Source organism: Chlorocebus sabaeus, chromosome 3 (assembly GCF_047675955.1).
Source record: "Chlorocebus sabaeus isolate Y175 chromosome 3, mChlSab1.0.hap1, whole genome shotgun sequence".
In the NCBI taxonomy this organism is placed as follows: Eukaryota; Metazoa; Chordata; class Mammalia; order Primates; family Cercopithecidae; genus Chlorocebus; species Chlorocebus sabaeus.
This window is the reverse complement of record NC_132906.1, coordinates 38053940-38079199: the sequence shown is the minus strand read 5'-3', so window position 1 is coordinate 38079199 and position 25260 is coordinate 38053940. Positions and strand designations below refer to the sequence as shown.

At 32.6% G+C, this 25260-nt stretch overlaps 1 protein-coding gene across 2 annotated transcripts in view; it reads left to right on the top strand.

Moving 5' to 3' along the window:
* Positions 1-25260, top strand: part of DIAPH3 (diaphanous related formin 3) — a 506525-nt gene that overhangs the window by 337951 nt on the left and 143314 nt on the right. For both annotated transcript variants that reach the window (XM_073014378.1, XM_073014377.1), the window contains one exon: positions 18061-18196. In XM_073014378.1, coding sequence (XP_072870479.1) covers positions 18061-18196 — 136 coding nt within the window. The remainder of the gene's footprint in view (positions 1-18060; positions 18197-25260) is intronic.

The following is a 25260-nucleotide window of genomic DNA, read 5'->3' as shown; positions in this document are numbered from 1 at the left end:
TATAGCTGGGATCTTGGGCCAACCTATGTAGATATGCTAACAATGTGATTTATGGTGAACACCTGTTTTGTTTACCTGGGACCCTGGGCCACACTGTCTCCATTTGAACTCTTACTGAGCTGGAGATAGAATAACTAAGATTAGTCTTCCAGGCAGTCTATGCTTAAGTGACTGACTCTCAATAATAAAATCCTTGACACCAAGACTCACGGAAGCTTCCCAGGTTTGCAATACTTTGTACATATTGTCACATATTGTTTTGGGGAAGATGAAGCATTGTCTGTTGGACTCCACTGAGAGAGGGCAATGGGAAACTTGGACCTGGTTTCTCCTGAAGTCTGCCCTTTGCACATTTTTTCTTTTAATAGTGTTTGTAATAAACCATCACAGTTAATATAATGGCTTTTCTGAGTTCTATGAGCCTTTCCAGCAAATTATCAAACATGAGGGTGTCTTGGGGACCTCTGACACAATTGTGCATCAAGTATAAAATGGATATATGAAGTAATAATATACTTCTATTCTGAGTATTTTCTGTAAGCCAGGTGTTCTTCTAAATGCCTTACATATAGTATGTCAGACAAGCCACACAGTTCTTCTATGGCAGATAAAGGAGCTGAGGCACAGAGATGGAACATATCCAGCTCAGTGTTATACTGCTATAAAATGGTCGAACTAGAATTTAAACCCATAAAATCTTCTTTAAAGCCTTCTTTAAGGGCCCTAACTCTTAAACATTATGTCACGCTGCCTCTTGTATTCTACAGTTTATGTTCCATTTCACAAATTATAACACTGACGTTTGGAGGGTTTCCTAATGAGATCAATGCCATATTGATTGTAAGGGATCCAGTTGGGATTTGAATCCAGATCCCAACTATGTAAAGTATACATATTTTAGATCGATTATTTACAAACCGAATTATTGTTCCAAAAAAATGACCACTTTTTCTTTTTTTCTATTGGGAGAGGGGTTAGGTTTCAAGCTAGTCCAGTTTGACACAGCAATAGCAGTCATGCATTTAATAGATGTTCATAGATCTAAAAGGATTAGAGGGTTTTGGCATTCTATGGGTTACTTGGCATTTCATGTGGGCAAGTAGTGGGCAGAGAGAGAAAGTGTTTGAATGAGAAAAGGGTTCCAAAAAGTGGGTAACAGAGTGACAGCTATACTTTGTTTCAGAGTTCTTATGGGTCCTAGAAGTCACTACTACCACACACACATTCATGTGTACACTGCACTAAATTAAAATTGTTAACACTAGATTTAATAAAAAATTATTAAATCTAAACAATAGTATATAGAAGAAATTTTATTTAGGAGATAAATAAGCATGAAGGCTGGAAGGGAAGTGATTGTAACAAGGTGGTGAGATTTTCTACAGGTACTTCATTCTCTTCTATTTTTCTTTCTTTTTTTGGGATAAATATGATTATACTGCTTAAATTTTAAACAAAATATATCTCTTTGAAGTCTGGAGTGGTAATATTGGCAAAAACTCCTGACAAATAAATGTCTCATTTTGTCAGAGTCTTCTGAGCTCTTGGGTTGCTCTTTAATTCCGTATTATTCAACTTTGAAAACCAGGTTAATATGAGTGAGTCAGTATGGAAATATTAGATCTGTAGCTAAAGAAAGATGTAGAGTTTTATTTGTTGAAGATCTTGTTCTGGAACTCCACAATCATAGGCAAAAATTTTATTCTTAAAAAGTACTGTTAAAATGTTTCCATTGTTTATCCTCTGGCATTTAGTTATACTTCTGGTCATGAATGAGCAAGTTTTATTATAAGGTGAAGGCTTATTTTTGTATTACATATCAGGGGTTGGAACCACTGTCTTCACTTCATACCTACTCCCCACATTGGCAGTTTTCCATGGAATGTTTTCTCTCAAGTTCAGGCCACTGTACTTAAGTGTTTCCTACGCCTGGAGCACTTTTTCCATACTCTGCCTGGCTAAATTATCATACCCATCCCTCTAATCTCTGTTCAGACATTTCTTCCTTTAATAAGATCTGTGTCTGTCATATTTATCTTTGTATCTCTAGTGCAATTCATGGCATATAATAGATAAATTTGTTGAGTAACAGATGATCAATGGGTGATTTAATAGCTAACATATATAGAGCTAACCATGCATCTGAAGCTATATTTACTCATTTAATCCTTATGGTAGCAAACAGATGTAGCATGTGTACTGTTATTATTCCCATTTTTCAGATGAGGAAACAGGTATAGAGAGATCCTGACTTGTCCATCATTACATAGCTGGCAAGGAGCTAAGATGCTTCCCCAGGCTGTCTGACTCCAGCGTCTATACTATATATGACTGACCTGTGTTAACATCTATAAAATGCATAACTGCTATTGCTGTGTCAAACAGAACTAACTTGAAACCTAACCCCTCTCCCAATAGAAAAAAAAAAAGAAAAAGTGGCCATTTTTTGGAACAATCATTTGGTTTGTGAATAATTGATCTAAAATATGTATAATTTAAGATTGTCTTGGGATTTAAACTTAAGCAGTTAAAGGCTGGGTTTAAAAGCTTTCTGCTATACATTTGACTAACTCATACAGTCTCTCCTCAGTGTTTCTGGGATCTTATGACTAATTTGTATAGATACAGCCCTTCGGGTTCATTTTTTTTGTTTGCTCTATGAGAGCCTTGTTACAATAGCTAAAGAAGGAACATCTGTTCCAGACTGCTGCCTCAAGTCATGTAGACCAAGGGGGAAAAGTTTCAAAATCTTGTAGCTTCTCTGAGGAACAGCTGTTTACTTTGACAGCAGTTTCAGTCACTCCTCTTCTACTTAAGAATTCTCAACTGGGAATTAATTTTTTTAAACAGTCTACTATAGATAATATGCTTATTGGGAATGGTTCTGTTTCGAACTACTGATCAATTTCCCAAGAAATAGGGAGTAAGTTTGCATTGTAATTTTGTTTAGCTTTGTGTTTGTTACCATGATCAACAGAACAAAACCAAAACAACTACCATGGTTTGAATAGTTGCTTCTTACTAGATCCAGTGTCCGGTGCTTTGCATGAAGCGTCTCACCTCATCTTTACAGTGTTTTTTGAGGTCCAGAATGTGACAGGTGAGAGAACTGCAGGGTGGAGAAGCTCCATGTCTTTGCAGAGAAGCTTCAGACTTGGTAGGGCTAAGACTGAATGAAAGCCTGCCTGACTCCAAGGCCTGTTCTTTAACAGCTTCAGGTACATTGCTGCTCAGAGAGTTTGCAAGAAAAGCCAAGGTTGTAATTTTTAAGAGTGTTTTTGATAACTTACTAGAGAGAATCAGCACAGGGGCATACTTTATTTTCATACTTCTTGGGCATAATAATTGTCTATTTACACTGATGGGTTCATGATAGAAGAATGTTTTCAGATCTGCTTCTATTTCAAAGCATGAAATGTGTTCTCTTAAAATTAGAGGACTATTAATGTAAAGCCAGGTTGCTGGGATGAAGGATAGGTGAAGGGTAGAGGGTCAGCATCTTTCCGTAATAGATTTTTATTTACTGTAAGACTTGAGTGAAGATAAAAGTTCAGATTGGAGGTACTAGGTGGAAATATCTGACCTCATACTATATGCTGAGTAAATCGATAGTGTGTCAGGCATCAAGCTTTATACCAAGTGAAGTTCATACCTTTATTCATGTAGTGTTGTATAGTAATAATCATTGTTTTCTATTTGTGACTGGTTTTAGATTCATTACATGCTATTAACCAATCTATTTGTTATTAGCAAATGATATCATGCTTCTACAGGATGAATTGAGCTCATGGAATTTTTGTTGAATCTTGTGAGCAGCCTCATCCTCCTTAATCTGTCCAACAGCTGTAGCATGTTCATGTTTGTCCTTGGAGTTTAAACCTAGTTTTTCTGCCTTTCATTGGTCACTGTGGCTTTGAAGCATAATGTATGTACTGTTCCCACTTTCCATTCGTATTAGAGGATTTTGATCTAATTGCTTTTTCTCACATACCCCAAACTACAAGGTCTCTTCCTTAGTGCTCTGTTATCCAGGTGATGCTTCTCCTAATTAGTACGAGTGGAAGCCCGTAGTAATTAATCCATTAACCCAACTTTACTGAAAGTTCTTTTACTATTCTCTTTCTTTATCCAGAATTATTAGCACGGTACAGCGCTCTTAGCTACTTAAGCAAATTTCATCTGACATCTTATTTGTTTTGCTTAACATCTCATCTTAAAGAAATTCTTCCTAATGCTTTCATCCTCTTCACACTCCTTTGTTACAGATCTCCTTACAGGTAACCTATTTCAAAATAATTTTTCTACCAAATTATACTTCTTAAAAATGTGTCGTTTTTCTGTTTTAGTTAGACATATGTAGCTATTATGTGGACTCTCTGAGTTTGCAGTATCACCTATTCTCATAGAGAATACTTTTTTTTTATTTCTGTGACTTATTTTTGAGCACATGAACATTTCCTGTTGGGATTTTAAAGTACTGAAAAAGGCCACTACACTCCTTTCTTAATCCTAGTTTCTAAGACGTTGAATATCTGGAAACCCCACCTTGAGTTTAGGATTTAGAGGGCAACAAAAAAAATCCCTGCCTTAAAAAAAGATCATTTTTGCATACAAAAAATGGAGAAGCATTATATTGGTATTCTCTTTTTTTGTATATGGGTATAGACATATGTGCCAAACTTTATAGTTATTATTTTCCAGTTCATAAAATCCAGTGTCTTTCTCCCGTAACTTAATTTCCTATATATAACTCCCATCTGAATTGCCTGTGATGACAATCAAAAAGAGACATGGTTAGTCCTGTTTTCTTCAAATCTTGCATGATTGATGAAACCCGCCTATGATAGGCCTCAGCCAATTCATTTGTTATTAATAGTGATGTTTTGCTGTTTGCCATTCTAGTGGGAATACAGCAGTGGTTGAGATGCAAGTCCTGGCATCAGAGCACATTGGAGTTGAGTCCCATCTCTGTAGATTATTAGTGATATGAGTGTAGGCAAATTACTTAACCTTACTGAGCCTCAGTTTTCTGATAATAACAGCATGCATCTCTTAGGGATGTTACTTTTTGAAGATCAAATCACATAACATACATATACCTTCAAAACAAGTTAGCCATGTACAAATAATAGAAGTCTAGTAATTTTACATTTTCAATCTCATTATAACAGGATCAATACTGTATTTTATCCTTTTTTATTTTTATGCTCCCATATAGAATACTGTGAAATAAATAGCACCTATTTTGCATGTATAGCTCTGGCTTTAGAGTATTTCTACAGTTTTGTTAAAGTTATGTTTCATTTAGGTAAAAATTTGTCATTCGTGCTGTTTGCCGACTTTAAGTCAATTTTTAGCTTATAAAATTGAAATCTATCTTGTGAACAAATATAAAATCAATTATAACTCAGTTAATCTTGCTGCATCTGTTGATCAAGTATAATTTATTATTCTACTGAATTCTCAGACTAAAGTAGTGAAGTGCCAAACAAAAATGAAATCATCCAGTCAGAGGATATTTTTAGTGTAAAATTGTTTTTGATAAGGAGGACAGCCAGAACAAAACTCATTTTGCCAAATCATTTAGATTACACAAATTTGATCCTTGTCAACTCTAAATGCCATTTGTGCTGACTACTGTGTGGACCAACTAGATCATCAAAAGGAATGTCAAAGCACTAAGCATTTCCTGTGTGCTCCTAAATCTTGTAGATTGACTTATTATATGTGTTAGAGGAAGGAAAATCATGTACAAGTCCTGTGGTTGAGTGTTGAGCCAGCTTGTGCAATTATAATAGGAAGCATCTTCTATCCTTGCTTAATTTGGTGGGCTTACAACTTGAAAATTGTATTTGGAGTCTTTTCACATAAGACTTATGTCTTCATTAGCACCTTTGTTATTCTGAGATCAAACTTGGAGCTATAATGCTCCAAACCTAGAACAAAATAAATATGCTAACTATAAGACTGTTTTTCTTATTATCCTTTAGTATCTGTTTATTAAGGAATTAGATCAATTTCAGGTGCTGAATATTTTGAGTTTGCAACTTTGAAAAATAATTTAATTCTGATAGGTTCTCCTAATCTTTAAGTTCTTCACAATAAAAACAGACCTTACTAATTGGCTTACTTTTCTTTCTTTCTTGGTAAGATTTATTCTTACTATGCGTTGCTAAATGGGATAATAACTGGATTTGACTGCCAGGTTCTGTATGAGTAAGTGACTGCTAATTTTTATTTCTTTTCCACATTTTAAGTATTTTGTTTGTTCCCTGAAATAATGTAGCAAAAGGTAATGCCTAGATTATTCTAACACGGTAGTGAGAATAAAAATAGATTGATAGTGTAGGGAAAAGAAATCAACTTAATAACTAATACCTAATAATAAGATATATTAACTCATGTAATTAAAAAGGTGACATTAACCTAGAATACCACAAACAAAATTGAATAAAATGGTATGTTCTTTGTACATCAGATGCAGTGGCCTTTTCTAGATTATTCTCATACACCCTCACATAGAGACAAGAGGAGAGGGAGAGATAGAGAGGATACATGTTAACTTAAGGCTATTTTTTATGTTATATTTTAAACATAATTAGGTTTATGTGGCCGGGCGTCGTGGCTCAGGCCCCTAATCCCAGCACTTTGGGAGGCCAAGTGTGTGGATCATGAGGTCAGGAGATAGAGACCATCCTGGACAACATGGTGAAACCCCGTCTCTACTAAAATACACACAGAAAAATTTGCCAGGCATGGTGGTGCGCTCCTGTAATCCCAGCTACTCGGGAGGCTGAGGCAGGGGAATCACTTGAACCCAGGAGGCAGAGATTTCAGTGAGCCGAGATTGCACCACTGCACTCTAGCCTGGCGACAGTGCGAGACTTTGTCTCAAAAAAAATAAAATCAATAAAAATAAAATAAATAAATAGATAAATAAATTAGGTTCACATGAGACTAGTGGGACTTTAGTTGGATGTTTGTCTTGAATAGGTGATTAGCAGCAACTCAAAAAACTGCTGCCTTATCAGCAAGCCTACCTTTAAGCACACTATGGCTGCCATCTTGTGCATAGCTAGCTGTGCTTGTATTTAGCCTCGTAATTGGGAGATAGAAATAATATTTTTATTGTATAGTACTTCCGAACAAAAGGGAACAGAACACACAATGGGAAATCAAATTATACTCTGGGAAAAACCTTATTACAAACATCTTATACTTTATCTATTAAAGAAATGTGAATAGGTTGAAGTATCTCATTTACTTGAAAATTTTGAGAAGTGTGGAAGGAATTGCAAAGAAACTCATAGCAAAATGAAGAAGGACCAGTAATGTTACATCCCTGATGGGTTAATAAGTAATTTGTTGTTTTTGCCTGAGACCAATTTCACAATAAATAGCAACTTAAGCTGAGACAGTTTAATAATCAGCACCTGCACATCCTTTGGGATATTCTAGTTTGTTCCTCAAAGGATAGTTTCCCATTTTCATAAGTTTCACGGTCATAAAAGTTCAACTAATAGCAACGCATATTGAATGTTAAGATGATGAATTGTTTGTGCCAGAGCACAGTATATCATGTTCTCCTGTTTTCATTGATAGCAGTTTTTTAATTGGATTTGGTAATACTAGAAGAATTATTTGATTAATTTTACTGTCATTCAAGATTTTTTTCTAAAACATCTACCTTGTAATTATTACAATAAACTTATTTTCCACAAAGTAGCTATAATTTATTGTTTGTTTTTGGCACTTTGGGAAAATTTTTACAGTTTTACATTTAGTTACCAAAGAAAATAATTTTAATGGAAAACTGAAAAGTAGATCACATAATTTCTATATTCTTACAGACTTTGGTGACTAGTATTAATGTTTTAAATTTTTTTCCTGTTCCTCTACAGGAATATGTATGAGAATACAGAAATGTATTTTTAAGGATTTTTTTCCAAATTAAAATATTTTCCACTTATTCCTAAAGCTGAAGTCATCTGGAGTTTCTAGAAAGTAGTAATTAAGTATGGTGAAGCATTGCCTTTTCTTAAAGTTAAATAACCCTAAGCAAGGTGTTTAGTGGGAATGTGTGAGACCTGCATGTGCTTGTTTACCTTGAGAAAATTAGTCTTGTTTTCATAGTACCTAACAGTCACTCCCCTGGAAAACATGGAGATTTAAGTTAGATTTGTCTAATCTAATCTCATTTAGTTGAATACTTAGGAAAAAGTAAAGATTTTTGAGTTGAGTGAAATCTGTGCTAAAGAGATCCCTGACTTGTGTAGCTTGAGTATCCATTAATGTTGAATGAAATAGAACTCTGAACAAGAAGACATTCATAAGCTTTTCAACTTTTTTTTCAAATAATTAAATCTCCTAGTTTTGTATGTCACAAAAATATACAGGATATCATGTTGAAAAATGTTGAGTTGGATAGGTGAATCTATTTAAATGGACTAAGACTCAAATAGAGATGAAGTACGATCAAAAAGTCAGAATCTATGGCAGCCTACTTGTATTTAATGCTATCATTTTTATATTTCATGTTTTATTAAAATTTTATTTTATAACATAAAATTAGACTGATATACCTGTCAAGTAAAGGCATATTTGGAATATAGGCTGTTTATGATGCTTTTTTTGGAAGGAGGGGAAAATACACATTGATATTTTAAATTGTACTTTTAGGGAAAAATATAAAACAAATGTTAATTGTATTATTGGGAAGTGTTTTAAGTTAATTTTTTAGGAATGTCTAATTTCAAGTGAAAGCAGTACTTTTGTGGAGAAAACACAGGAGAGCTAACTCTTATTTTCCAGAATGAAATATCATAATGAACATTAGATTTAGAATATTAAAAACAATGTGCATATATATGTAACTTAAGTCTTTAGAGGTATAATAGCCAGACTTGAGGTTGAGAACTACATCTTGCCTTCCATATTTAATTCGCCACTATAGCTTCCCTGCCAAGTGATACAGCTTGTATTGGATGCAACCATTTTACTCCTGATCAACTCAGTGTACCATCGTATTCCAACATCTCTGAATAGAAAGCATTCATATTCTCATAGGAACTATGAAAATTGGCACTCCCCCATATGTTTGATGGAAGCATATATAATTGATATAAGCCAGAAAATGTTTTTTCTTGAATTGTTGCTAGATAAATGTGTTTGAGGCATTTCATTAATGATATTGTAATAATAAAAAAATTATTGATGTTATTATAAAGAAATAATACTTGTTAACATTTATATAGGGCTAAAATTTATGTGTGAAGCAATGATATAAGCTATTTACATGTTTTATCTCATTTATTTCTTAAAATATCCTTATATTGCCGGTACTATTTTGTCCATGTTACAGTAGAGGAAACTGAGACATAGTCACACAGCTATTTAGTGCTAGGTGCTTATTTAAACCAAACAATATAATTTCAATTTCTACCCCCTTATCATTATACTGTCTTTATAATATGCAGCAATAAGCTCAGATCGATTTTTTTTTTTTACAACTTCTAAAAGTGGTGAAATGTCATACTTAATGTATTCTTGAAGACATTCTTGATCTTCAGTTCCACAGTCTTTTTTTTTGAGTGCTTGTTCAGGACTCATATGATATGGCTGTACAATTACCCTTTTTTTTTGGTTTATAACCTTTGGGTCATGAGATACACATGTATAAAGTATCCCCCAAAATACATAGTGAATAAGAGCTGCTGCATTATATGAACATTTTTAAAAAATAAGATCTCTGTGTTGTTCAACCCTATAAAACAGTATACTTTTGAGGACTTTGCTTATCACAATACAATTTACTAGGGACTCTTAAAAATCCATGCCACCAAAATACAACAAACTATTTTAAAAACGTGGCTGTCCTGTGAGAAAATTAGGGAAATCTCCAAGGCAAAAGTAGTTAAAGAGAAAGCATGAAGTTGAAACCTGAACAATAAGCACAGGTGAGCAAAGGGGAAAACTAGGCTTGCCCTGGGGAGTGAAAAACAAGACTACAACTCGGTGAATACAATGAATAAAACGTTTACAATAAGCCTGTGACAAAAGCGAATTAAAGTTATTCAGGTTAGAAATGATCCCTGGCTATTTACAGAAGCAAATTCAAATCTGTGCCAGAGGACCATTACAATTTAGATCCTCAAGATTCTCACAAATTAAGTTCAATTAAGTGAGAACACTCAATCGTAACCACCAAACATACAAAGAAACAAGGGATTGTGTGGTGAAATGATCAGAAAACGTTAATACATATAGGCCTCCAAGACGCCAGATATTTAGTATCAATATATGAAATATTTAAGGAAATTTAACATTAAAGTTTTAAAAAGAGAAAAAGCAACAGGAGAACACTAAAAATGAGCAATTTTGACAAAAACAAATAGAATGTATGGAAATGAAAGTGTGATGGTTGAAATTAAACATTCAGTGGATTAAAGAGCAGGTTGTGTTCACTTAAGGATAGAAATGGTGAATTGCACAATACCTCTGAATAAATTGTCCAGAGTGCAAACCAGGGAGACGGTATAATTAGAAGTGTAAAATACTTCTTAAGAAACATGGAGAACAGGATGAGAAGGCCTACCACTTGTATAAAGTCCCAGAAGAATAGACTCAAAAAGAATGAAAGACGATATTCAAAATGGTGGCTAAGAATTTTCCAGATCAGGAATCCATAGAATAGGAAATACAACTTATACAAAGCCAGATAAATAAAATGAGACTCACTTCAAATAAATAATGAAGCTGCAGAACACTAAAGTCAAAAAGATTTGCAGCCAGAGAGAAAAGATATGACCCCCAACGCAACAACAATTAGATACAGATTACTTTTCTGCAAAAATGGAAGGCTAAGGAGAGTGAGATCTTTAAGTGATGCACAAACATAAATGTTCTTCTAATTAGGGTATACAGCAAAAGATCTTTATAGAGCACAGGTGGAATTATCTACTATTTGTAGATAAACAGAAAACAAGAGTGTTTTTCATCAACATCTTTATGTTAAAAGATTTTTTTTAAGAGACTTGCAAACATTTTCTTAAGTAGCCAGATAGTAAATATTTCAGGTTTGCAGGCAATACAGTCTCTGTTGCAACTCTCGTGTAACAGTGCAAAAGCAGCTATGCCCAATACATAAATAAATAGCTGTGGCTATGTACCAGTAAAACTTTATTTACAAAATACATGGTCAATCTAAGGACTGTAGTTTGCTAGCTTCTGCTTTAAAGGTTGTATTTTAAGAAGCAACAAATTAAAAAAAAAAAAAAAGAAGAAGAAGAAAAAGATTTGAAAGATAAGAAGCCATAGCTATTATGAAAACAAATGTAAAGAAAGTACACAATAAAACAATGTTATATAAATTTATAAATTGAGTGAGAGAGATTTAAAATTTGGGTTTTCTTTATTTTATTCAAGGGAGAAAGGGAGATACAGATATTAATTAACTTTAGGTCTAGTTAAGTTGCTAATTTGTGTAATAAAAATACAAGGATAACCAGTGAAAGGATAGAAATATCAAGTATAAATTCTAAACTGTAGTGAGAGAAATAGACTATGAAAGACACACCAAAAAAAAAAAAAAATCAGAAAAAATAAAAGTAATTGCATAGCTAAAGCTAGACAAATAGATGGAAACAAACATTTTATAAATCACAATAATTTTTTTAAAGGACTGTAATATCATATAAAAATAAAATCTAGTTTTATGCTCTTTATAAGAGACCCCCCTGTAACCTATGGATATAGAAATGTTTGAAGTAACAGGACAGTTAATGAAATATAAGACAAATATTAATCAAAAGAAAGAGGAAAACTATGTTAATAGGTACAGTTGACTCAAGACATTAATTACTTCATGACAACAAAAAGCTTAATTCACCTGAAAGATACAACAATTTAAAAATGGCATGTGCTTAATAACATAGCCTCAAAATGACATTGTAAAAATTAATAAACTGTATGGATAAGTTGACAGATTTAGGATTATGTTAGGAAATTTCAACGAAGTTCTCTAACTTAACTGATAAGCAGAAAAGTATCATTAAAGACAAGGGTTAAACAATTAACAGACTTGATTTGATTAGTGTATATAGAATTCAAACTCGATAATTAAAGAATACACATTTTTTCATGTACAAGTTGAACTTTTATAAAATTGGTTATGTACAGAGACCATGAAATAAATCTCAATACATTTTTCAGTGTCCTTTTTATTTATTTACTGACCACAATGACATGAAATTAGAAATACAATTAAAAGGATGAAATTTTAAAACCTCTATTTTGAAAATTCTAAAAACACATTTAAAAAGCCATATGTCAAAATGAAATTATGGAAAACAATTATACTTGAACAATATTGAAAACACCCCACTTTAGAATTTTCTGGATGCAGTAAAAGTAGTATAAAGAAATTTGTACCATATGTGCTTAAGAGAACAAGTCAAATGTTCCTACATAAAGAAAAGATAAATATTTAAGGTTATGGATGTTCCATTTACCCTAATTTGATCTTTGCACATTATATAAATATATCAGATTATCATATGCACCCCCGAAATATGTACATGTATTATGTGTCAATAAAAAAGCTTTTATCAGAAAGACTTAAAGATATAAGCATCTGACTTTAGAAATTTAAAAAGGATTTATATGATCCTAGAGAATACAGAAGGAGGGATATGAAAGATTAAATGAAAGAAAAAGTAACATAAACTTAACAGGCAAAAATGAGGTTATTCTGAAAAGACAAGTTAATTCGATATATTGCTAAAAAGATTGATCACGAAAAAAGAGAAAAGAAATAATATTGAGAATGTAAAAAGGAATGTAACTAAAGATACAGAAAATAGTAAAAAGAGAAGAGCTTTCTATAAAAATTTGTAGGATAGTATTGGAAAAGGTGAATGAAATGGGTAAGTTCCTAGAAAAAAATAACTTACTGAAATTACTTTAAAAGAAATAGAAAGCACGAATAGTTCTATAACTAATTTTTATTTTAATGACTTTTAATCTTCAAAATAAATACTTGACTTAGAAGTTTTTCAGATACATGTTACCAAATTTTAATGAAATGATTATCTCAAACAGATGGAATACAAAAATGTATTTTATGACTAAATGTTCGAAATGATAAATTCTTCCTGTCCAAGTTGAGTTTATCCCAGAAGTGAAATTATGGCTTAATATTAGAATATTCATAAATATAATTCACTATATTGAGTCTAATGGAAAAAAAAATTGTGAAATTTCTCTCAGTCAAGTCAGAAAATCCTACTCAGATTTCAAAACAAGAACCATGAACTAATTTAACCCTTCACCCTACTCCGAAGTCGAAAAGGAGTCAAAGGAAACCCTTTAACCTAATACTTGGAATCTAACTCCTAGTCAGTATAGTAAGATAAGACAAGTAGGAGTTGAAAATGTAAAGATTGAAAAGGGAGAAAATCAAGCTGACATTATAGCACTCTAAGAATAGCAAAAACAAATCCTATAGAAAAACTTATCAGAAATAATAAAAATTATCAGTAGTATATATAAAAATTACATTTTTTAGGCTGGGTGAGGTGGCTTATCCCTGTAATCCCAGCACATTGGGAGGCTAAGGTGAGAGGATCACTTGAACCCAGGAGTTCAAGACCAGCTTAGACAATATTATCAAGACCCCCATCTCTACATAAAGTAAAAATTACCTTTTTATATGTTATAAAACAATAGAAATCATAATTTTTAAAGAAGGCACCATTTGCAATAGCAAAAGAAATGTAAGGTGTAGAGAGTAAATCTAACAAAAATGTCCAAGACCTGAATGGAGAAAATGAGTTTTTTTTCTAAAGGCTTTTTTAAAGATCCAAGTTAATAAAAAGCCACATGCTGTTCACAGATATAAGACTCAAAATTGTGAAGATACCAGTTAAAAATCCTTATAGTCCTTTTCAACAAAACTTAACAAGTCTATTCTAAAATATAGATGGAAGAGCAAAGGCCCAAGGACATAGAAGACATTCCTTAGTAAGAAAAATAAGATGTAAGCCATAATAATTAAAATAGAGTATTATTCTTGAAGACATGGATATATTGATCAAATGGACTAAAAGAGCCGTAAATCAACACACATGTGCCAATTGAAATCCAAAAGAAGTGACTTTGCTTATTAATGGATAAAGGATGGGCAAAAATGAATTGGATCTCCACCTCATACTGTTCAAAAATGTTGATTCCAACAATGAATGATTGGATTTTTAAAATGTGGTTTATATACACAATGGAATACTATTCAGCCTTAAACGAAAAAATGGAAATTCTGTCATTTGCAACAACATAGATGAAACCAGAAGACATTATGTTAAGTGAAATAAGCCATTCACTGAGAAACAAATACCATAATATCATCTCGCTTACGTGTGGTATATGAAAAAGTCCAACTTACAGAAATGGAGAATAGAATGGTGATTATCATTCTACATCGAGGGTAAGGGGGTTGCACCAAACTCTATCTGGCAAGTAACACTCAAAGAATTTCTTTAGGCAAAGTGTAGCTGAAAGTAGTTGGTGGCAGTGCAGTTTATTTGCCAGTTGACTAAATAAACAAGGTCAAGAAAAGATGATTGATATTTTTAAAAAATTTTTGTCTTATAGCCAATTATCTTTATGTCTGGCTAACCCTTAACTTTTCTTTCTTAATTCAAATTTAGGATGGAAGTCACTGAGAGGCAGTCACATCCAAAATGATATTGTTCTCTTTTAATTATTAAGCTTTTCTGTTTTAAGCTACTTTTACTTCTTAACATTTAGAATAAAAGAAAATCTCAAATTACTGTTTGAACTGGGATATTAGGCTCAGACTGAACACCTATTTCTGTGTTCTCTATTGGTATTTTTTTCAGCTAAAATTCTTCTAATAGTTATAATATCAGAATATGCTATGTTTTAAATGAAGTAGGTTTTTAAATGAAAATCAATAGTGCATTTTTCATAAAACAAAATAGGTTTAAGTACCTCTTCAGACCTTATTTCTAAATGTAAACATTGTTTTTATAGGTCTTAGAAAAGTAATTTTGACTTTTTATTACCCATGGGAATGCTAAAAGGGTGTGGCAATTGTATCTGATAGCAGATGGCCTATTATGTACTCACATTTAAATGTATTCAGTCGTTAGAGTAGAAAATTCACATCAGAAAATGTTATACCTTAATTAGACTCATAAATAAGCTACATGATATATTATTTATTTATTGTAGGTTCCTCTTGTTAATTTCTCTCAAGCAAGAAATACAATTTTGATTCCTGAATATTTGCTTATCCTTTCTCTATCACAACCTATCTTCTTATCCCATCTCCCTTATAGATACATAGATACATGAGTATACATGCACACACACATACAAATATACACACTTGTCTTTGAACCCATGATTGTCTTCTCCTACCATTCTCATATTGATGTGTGTGTGTGTGTGTGTGTGTGCGCGCACGTGTGTGATGGAGTCTTGCTCTGTTGCCAGGCTAGAGTGTGGTGGTGTGATCTTGGCTCACTGAAACCTCCGCCTCCCGCCTCCCAGGTTCAAGTGATTCTCCTGCTTCAGCCTCCCAAGTAGCTAGGACTACAGGTGTGTGCCACCATGCCCAGCTAATTTTTGTATTTTTAGTAGAGGTGGGGTTTCACCATGTTGCCCAGTATGGTCTCAATCTCCTGACCTCGTGATCCACCTGCCTTGGCCTCCCAAAGAGCTGGGATTACAGGCATGAGCCACCATGCCCAGCCTCTTATGTTGATTTTTATTACAACTTTTGTCTCATTAGCTGCTTCTTAATATACATGACCATAATACGAAGCAATATGGTAGAAAACCACTGACTGTAGCTAGCTTTCAAATCTTGCAACTTACTGCCTCTTACTACTTTTATTGCAGTAAACAAGTATTTAACCACTCTGGGCCAAATTAGAGAATGCAGAATCCAATTTGAGAATTAAAGGGATCACATAATAAAGTATCTAGTATTGCAGCTGGTATTTTATAGCTTAGCAATAATAACTATCATTTATATATGTCAAGAACTGTGAAGAGTTTGAGAGTTTACCTACTAACAGGCTAACAAGTTAACTTGACACCATTTCATTCATTTGGGGTCAGAGACAAAGAATTCTTTGCCACTCACACAATAACAATAGCCAGATTAAACAATTTTTTTTTTTAGGTTTCTGAACCCGTACTCCCACAGGGCTATGTGAAACGGACAGATGACACTTGCATCCATAGTGGTTTGTGTCATTGGAGGGAAATCCTGAATTTAGGGAATGCAGTCTTTTATAATAGGTAGTAGACTGTCCAGCCTTTGCTCCAGTTTATCATTCTGGGCAGTAACAAACCCCTTAGCTTAGGAGGGAGATACTACATCTGTCTTCAAATACTGTTCATTATGCAAATATCTTTGAAAAGACAGTTCAAAACAAAGGTGCTTTGTTGGTGCTTGTATCTCAGTGTATGTAGTTTTGCACTTGTCTGCTTGAAAATCTCTAGTCATTTTCCAGAAGCATTAAAAGAAAATCCAGCCTCTCTATCTTGGCCTAGAAGACCTGAGGGATCAAGCCTCAGCATACCTCCCTGACCTCATCTTATACCTTTATACTGGCTTTCTTTCTGTCTCCTAAACCCACCAGCAGCCTTTACATTAGCAGTTCCCTCTGCTTGATGTGTTCTAGATCGTCACTTACCTAGCTCCTTGACATTCAAGATTCAACTTGAATCAAGTCAGAGTGAGACCTTATCTCTCTACCTAATGTAAAGTAACCTCTCAGGAATGCTATCACAGCACTCTTATTTTGTTGTTGTTATTTATTGTTTATCTCTGCCTCCTACGATACCCTACAATATAGAATGTAAACTTATTTTAGTGTCCTCTCTTATGCACTCTTCCTTCTCCCCTCTCTACCTTCCTTTCCTCTCTCTTTTTCTTTCTCCTCCACTTTACAACAATACTATTTAGTAGTTTCTCAGTAAGTATTAATTGGATGGATGGATGGATGGATGGATGCATGCATACATGAGCTACTATCCCCTCTACTCTATGCTTTTTGTTTCTTTTTGTTGTTGGTCAAAAATATTAAACTTTATTATTTGATTTTTAATGAAGAACTTGTGCTAACTCTAGGGTTAAAATAAAGAATGCCACAGTAAAGAAATAAAAGCCTTCCCCCAAAACAACATAAACCACCTACTTGTTATAGTTTAATTACACACTTTTCTATTTAGTACCAGTGGTGATAAACTTCCAGTGTGTTAACCTGTTTGGTTTCATTGGTGTTTAATATAATGTTACTCTCTTTGTTGGCACTTGAAAACCCCATATTTACCTGCTAATTCCCCTTAATGCCACATGAGGGGCATTTCTTGATGTGTGTAACACTTAAGAAATAAGAAATTAAACAAATAATCACATATCTATTGAGATCTTCTTATGATTAGCATGTTATTATTAGTTTTGATCAATAGCCAGAGGACCTGGCTTAGAAATGACAAACATTTCTTTAGTTATCTTTACGATATTTCTCTCTATATGAGAAAAATTCATATATGATTATAATAAAAAGTAGCCACTACAAGATTTCACTTCTTTTATCATGTCTCTAATTTGATAATTTGTCTTGTACTTGATAATTTGCTTTGCAAAGAAGATATGGAAAACCCTAATTCAGTTACTAGACACTTTTGGAAATGTATATGGGAAAAGTTTTGATTTGTGAATTAAATGCTTGTTTTATTTTCAGTTTCTGTCTCCCATCTCCCTTTTAGTTAGTTAATTCCATCAAGATGTAGATGTTTTAAAGATGCAGGTTTAAGTTTAATAACAGTCGTATTTATAGATACATAACATATTTAACAAGGGTTTCTGTGCATACCTTTTAGAAGAATGTATTACTAACATAACTCACCATTATCTAAAAGATAATCATGTCTCTACCTTAAGTATATTTTCAAATAGATAATTTTCCATTTTGTGGGGTGAATCACTGGTTAAAATTGATCATTTTTCAAAAATTTTTGTAATAGCAAGCAATAAAGGAGAACATCAAAAAAAGAGAAGCAGAGGAAAAAGAAAAACGTGCCAGAATAGCTAAAGAATTAGCAGAGAGAGAAAGACTTGAACGCCAACAAAAGAAAAAGCGTTTGTTAGAAGTGAAGACTGGTGAGTACTATCACATTTGCTATTTATTCTATGTATACTTAAGATTTATACTGGCTGCTTTATTAGCATATTAATGAACTTAGTGAAAAAGGAAAATACAATCACTTGTTTCTGTAATTAAACCGCAGAACAATTGTTTCTTTTTGGTCTTTTCTCCCTTCCATTTACTAACAAGTAGTGTAGTGTCTTCATTCTAATGGTCATAGGTGATTTGGTCCTCTGTTATGCTGTTTTGCTTCCAGCGTATTCACGTTTCTTTCATTACTAACTCAATGAGCAATCTTTAATAATGTATGTCAGTTAATAAAGTAACTATCAGAAAATGACTGTGGAGAATTCTATAGGACATGTAACCTGATTTCTTCAACAGAATATCCCAAGGGAGGGAAAAAAAGTGATGGAGGATAAACATTGTTTAAAAGAAAGAGACTTAAGTGAAATATTAGCCAACTGCAATGTATGGAATTTATGTGTATTCCAATCTGTGGTCCCAGCCACTCAGGAGGTTGAGGTAGGAGGATCGCCTGAGTCTGGAAGGTTGAGGCTGCAGTATGCCTTGATCTTGCCACTGCACTGCAGTCTGGGAGACAGTGAGATTTTGTTTCAAAAAAACAACAAAAAGAAAAAAGCAGTCTGAACATTTGGGATACTTTTTTTCCCCCTGTAAACATGACAAAATTGTTGTCAATATGTTTCAAAGTATCTTTTAGAGTCTGGTACTGAAATTTTACAGAAACATATGTATATATGTATTTCAAGAAGCTAAAAGATACCACTTATTTAGAAGCAAAAGAATTATGTAAAATGTAGTTATATTTTCATTCCCTGAAAAATTTGGCTTTTCTACTTCCAAGTCAGTAAGGATTGAACAAGGCTTTAATTAAAATCCATCCGCTTCACTGCTAAATCACCATAGTTTACAATTCAGGGTTGCAAATTCACCTCAGGTTTCCCCAGGAATAGACAGAGATGCCTACTTTGCCTTCTTTACTTTCACTTAACAGGTATATTTTGTGCTTACTAAAGTGAACGGAGTACCTTAATGTATTGCACTTGTTTCTTCCTGGGAAGAAACATCATCTAAGCACAATTTCTTGTTTATATTTGAAATTCAGGGAATATTCTCAGAATTATTTTTAAGTATGAATGAAAATGGAGATCAGAAAGATTTAGTATTTATTTTTAAAATATGCTTCTGGAAAGAATTTTAAATTAATATATTATTTCCTAACTTACAGAAGATTATGGTGTTTGAACATTAACCCTTTATTTATTTATTTATTTGTTTTTGAGATGGAGTTTTGCTCTTCTTGCCCAGCCTTGAGTGCAATGGCGCGTTCTTGGCTCACTGCAACTTCCACCTCCTGGGTTCAAGGGATTCTCTTGCCTCAGCCTCCCGAGTGACTGGGATTACAGGGGCCTGCCACCATGCCCAGCTAATTTTGTATTTTTAGTAGAGACAGAGTTTCACGATGTTGGCCAGGCTGGTCTTTAACTCCTGACCTCAGGTGATCTACCTGCCTCAGCCTCCCAAAGTGCTGGGATTACAGGCATGAACCACCACTCCCAGCCTGAACATTAGCTCTTTTAGCATTGGCTAAAGTTATCTAGATGAGTTGCTAGATGGCAGATTGGATGCATTGTTTGTGGATTTTGCCCAGAGTCTGATCACACAGAGTGTCTCAGTCATTCTCTCTTATACCAGTTTGAAAGATTGAAACTTGATAGGGCACAGAAATTCTAATAAAACTTCCAGTGTAATCTCAGTAATGTTTTAATTTAAATTTGTGTCTCCGTAAGGAAATTTTCATTTTTAAGAATGAGTTTATTTTTCAAATTTATTTACATTATAGAAAACACCTAAAAAAAAAAGTAGATCAAAAGACTGTTACCCATAATCTTCCTATCCAAAGAATCACTGTAAACATTTCTACACACTGTTCTTTCAGTTTTAAATTTTTCTGCTTTCTAATAGTAGCTATGCAGTTCAGTGTCACACTTTATATTGCTGAACTTTTGAATGTTTCATGTTATTAATAACTTGTAATCCTTATAATTTTTAATATCTATATGATTGATTCCACTGGATGTGCCATATATAATTTAACTTGCATTAGTCAGTAATGAAGTCATGGAACAATAGTTATTGCTGATTTTTCAATGTGATTAATCTTTTTATTCATAAATAGAAAATAATTATTTTATTGGACATAGAATAGAAAAGGATATTTTTAAGACTTTTGATGCATACTTACAAATTGATTTTCAGAAGCATAACTTTAATTTTCTCAACTTTCAACATTGAGTTATGATTGTGCCTTGGTTGAATATTCTTATTTTTTAAAGATTTTTCCAAATTTATAGATTTTAAATTTATGTTTTATTATCTTAATTTGCATTTCTTTGAGTATTACTAAAGTTGGACTTTTAAAAGGGTTTATAGTTCAGTTTTCGTTCCTCTGTCGTGAATTGTTATCTTTCTTTTATTGATTTGTACAAGTTAGCTCAGTATGTATTCATATTTACATTTTAAATATCTCTTTCCAATGTGGCTTTTTTATTTCTATATCTTGACATATATAAAACTATTTTATTTTCATTCTATGATGTTTTAATATTTGCCTTTGTTATTTTTTTCTATCACCTTTAAGTTTATAAAATCATCCTTTCAGTGATTTCATATCAACTTCATTTCTTTTCTAGTTTTGATTATTTATAATATGACTCTACTCCACTTATTTATAATTCTTCCTTAATTATTCATATATTTGATAGATAGGTTTTAATATACTAGGATCTGTTTCTGAATTTTACCAAAACCATTCTAATATTTAGCTATCAATTGTGTTTAATAGCTGTTTTATGTTGCTTTAAAATCGGTAACTTTATGTTGATGACATTACCTTCTTTTCTTAATTTTAAAATAGGCTTGAATGTTTTTAATTTTAACAATAGATTTACAGAAAGATTTTATTATATCTTTCGTTAATCATAGAGCCCATCTTATTTGACCTGTTGGATTATTTTATTAGACTTTTTCTGTACTATCTCTTCCTAAACATGGTCTGCAAATTGTCATAGGTGGGCCTCAAGTAAATGTAAAATCCTCACCCAATAGGACTTTCCAAACCTCTAATTTGCTGAGGTGCATATGCATCATACATTTTAACATTTTTCAGGAGTGCCCTCTGCAGAGCATAGTCTGAGTAACTTTGATTTATATAAATGATATTAAAATAATTTTAAATATATTTGTAAAATACAGATATATGCTGTATCTATATCATACCTATGAATATGCTATAGATGTAATAAAACTCATTTGATACAAGATGCTGAAACAGCTATGATTTAAGAAGCTACTGTGAGACTTTGTCTTTTAAAAACATTTGAAATTTTTGCAAGTCAACTTTGACTTTTTTTTTTTTTAGACTGCGGGATTTAAAATAATCTAGGGATAATAGCCCAAATTTCATAATATTTGTAAACACATAATTTTCTCACCAAAGTGAAAGACCTCTTCTAAAATCCCAATAAATTATGATGATTCTGAATGGTCCTTAGTTTTCCTTTAAAATCAACGCAATTATTAACGTAGAAGAACCAAGTATTTGATTTCTTAAAGTAACTGTTATTACCAAGTGAGTCGTATAATCATATAACAAATATATTATTACATGCTTACTTATTGATAACTTTTTCATTTTTAAAAACATCACAAATATACAATCACCTTTTTTCCATATTATATGTGGAATATGCTTTTTGTCAAGTCATGATTTTTATAACATTTGAAGGCTTTATGAAATGGAGGTTACTAAAGTAGTGTATCTAATTTAGCACTTAATTACTGAAAACATGTAAAATATCAGTTTTTTATACTTTTAAATTGATACATTGAATTTTATCCTTATGTGATATTTGACAAATATGATCTTCAATAAAGACACTATACTATTATAAAAATATGTTATCATTTCTATTATTATTTTATTGGTAAAAAATGAAATACAGCAAGGCCACTTTTTATTGTTCTTTTATTCATCAAGTTTTTTTCTATATGTTGAGATTACAGTGATAAATAAGAATAAAAAGGTTCCTGTTGTAATGAAGTTTAAAATTCTAATGAATGCTTCAAATAACCAAATACAAAATAATATCAGATAATAATTTATAGGAACTAAAATAAGAACGATAATGAGATGGAGACTGCTTAGGCTGGTGGCAGTAACAAAATTTGGTCTCAGAGAACTAAGGAGACTATTAGTATATATCAAACTTTCTAATTTAAATATTGTTTAATAAAAATCCTCAGAAGTTGATTAAGATTTATATAATCAGTGTATGTGGTTTTCGGATAACCAAGCTTATAAGCTATTCTATATGTGCTAATATGGTGTATATTTTAAACATTGTGAGGATCAGTTGAAACTTTATGTAATTTTTCTCCACAGGTGTTATATTTTAGTACAGAACGTGGTACTGCTCAAATCTTTGTAAAAATTTTTAGCCTGACTTTCTCAGCCTTGAAAGAATGTGGAAGGGTGAATTATTGAATTTAGTTTTGTTACCTCACTGAGCCAAGAACTTTTTGTTTTAGTTTATTTTCGTATGTAAGACACATATCCCTGGATGGTAGAAGAAGAGAAAAATCTTCACATAACTCTGCCATAAACCCACAGAGAGCTTCCTTCCATATATTTTCGTGGCTTTAGTATTTCCTCCATGCAAATAAGAACTGAATTTTTTCACAGGTGTTGAAATTCTTATATCACTATCTGAGGTAGCAGAGTAAATTAAATTCCTGTTCTTTCTTACTCACAGTAAATCATTACTTGCCGTTGGCAAGAGAACAGGCAACTATTTCCAAATCTACTATTATTTATTATCACTATCATTTCAGAATGTGATTTTTGTTAATAGAATGAAAATAAAGGTAAAAATAGTGGACTAAATTTCTCCAAGAAGAAAAATGAAGCATTAAAAATCCTTTTGAGCCTCAAAACTAAGAAAGCAGTCTATTATGATGTTGAAACATGATGTTTTTCGTTTCTGTTTTCTCATTTTTTTTTAAATGATGAGCGTGAAGGTCTCTTAAATATTCACATACACAGTTTTGGTTATTTCTGTTGAATGTTTTGGTATTACATAAACAAGCAAGTTACATTTTCACAATGTCTTTTTTTAATCAATATATGAATTTTGAATAAGCGTCTAAGGTTGATCCTTGAGTTTGAACTATTTTAATTTAAGAAATACCTACAGTATTCATCTGACATGAAGACTACCAAGCGTAGACACTAGTGTTTATTAATTTAAAATGCATAACTGTTCTTATGTGTAATCATTTCTAGTAAGGCAAGTAGTAGTAATAATTTTATGTGATTATGCACAACTTTCTCTAAATTCCATTTCTGTTTCTTAATCATGGACACAAATAGGGCATTTGAGAATAGAATTCAAACATTATACTCTAAGACTTCCTGAGTATGCAAGTTGATTCACATCATTTTTAAATAGCAGATCAAAATGGCCTTGAAATGGACCCAGTGTTGTGTAATTACGTTTTGTGGGGGAAGTAAATAAGAGCTTATTTAATGGAGCAATAAAAACTGTATGAGCAGCTCCTATATTTTAGCCTTTAGGTTACAATTTGTCTATTATTTATTAGACGTAAATGTCTCATTTGGTGCAACTTCAGTCTATTAAATAAAGAGATAATTAGCTTTTAGAAATCTGTTGTTTACCCACATGGCCAAAACTGCTCCTTTGTTTTCCATTCTGCAATTTAGAATAACTAAGCAATTAGGCCTCTATTTTCGAGGAAATGCATATTACATAAATACTACTTGGGAATGTCTCTGCCAATCTCAACAGATATGCAATTAATGTTTGTACTTGCTTTCATAAAGGCTTTAACAATTACCCTGTCTTCTACAGATATCATAAAACTTAGATTACTTTCCATCATTGCCCATATTCTAGTTTTGTGCAGTAATGCTTTCAGTTTTCTAGTGTTATTGGCAATTGGTGCATATAAATAAGCCAATAGTTTTAATACTTTCTCAATATAGAAGGGTAGAATAAATGGAATTGCATTGGCTTGGATGTATTTATCTTTTCTTTACTCCATCATTTATAGAACAGACATTGTAATAACAACAACAACTACTACTACTACTACTGCTGCTAGCATTTATTGATCAGATATTATTTGCCAGCCTATATTTATTATTACATGTAATACTTATAAATCATGAGACTATTTTATATATCAAAAAGTTTAATTTACTTGCACATGATCACAGATTTAGCAAGCCATGAAGCCAGTATTGAAGTCTTCTCATGAGGTCATGTTTTTAACTATTGTGCTATTGTATTTTACCACTGTTGATTTAACCGTGGTACAGAAGAAAAGGGCCCAAAATGATTATTAGTAATGCTAACTGTCACTAGACTATACCTATATAAGAAGATTGAGAATTATTTTCTATGGAAATCTGTGAGAGGGTCAGCTGTGTCTTTGGTAACATAATCAATTAGTGGTTTTAAGCCAGGTGGTCTCTCCCTTTGTGTTTGGAACTTCTGGGAGGATTGTCACAGTCAAAGGAGGGATTCTTCAATATTCTGAATAGTTCTGACCCAACATAGTTGCCAGAGGTCAACTTTTCTGAGGAAGGTAGAAATGTGTCCAGTACTTTCATTGTTTGACTCAGAATAGAAGTTAAGGAAACAGAGAATTTATAATATAGTAGGTTTTAGAAGTAGCACAAACATTTTATGTGCTTTACTCAGGATGTGTGCCCTGAGACATTCTTCCATGTCCACCAACTGCACCATGTTACAATTTTTTCCTCCTGATGGTATTAAGAAACTGAAATTCTGTTCCATACATAGTATCAAGCAATGTCTGGTGGGAAATTTTTCCAAGAGTCTCTCTGTCAGTTAGCTATGCAGCTTTTCACTTATGTGCGGACATCTCTTTCACTGGAATAACATAGCTTAAATTATGAAAACTCATTCAGAGTTCAACCATTTTGTGCACTAATTTCCGTCTTCTCCAT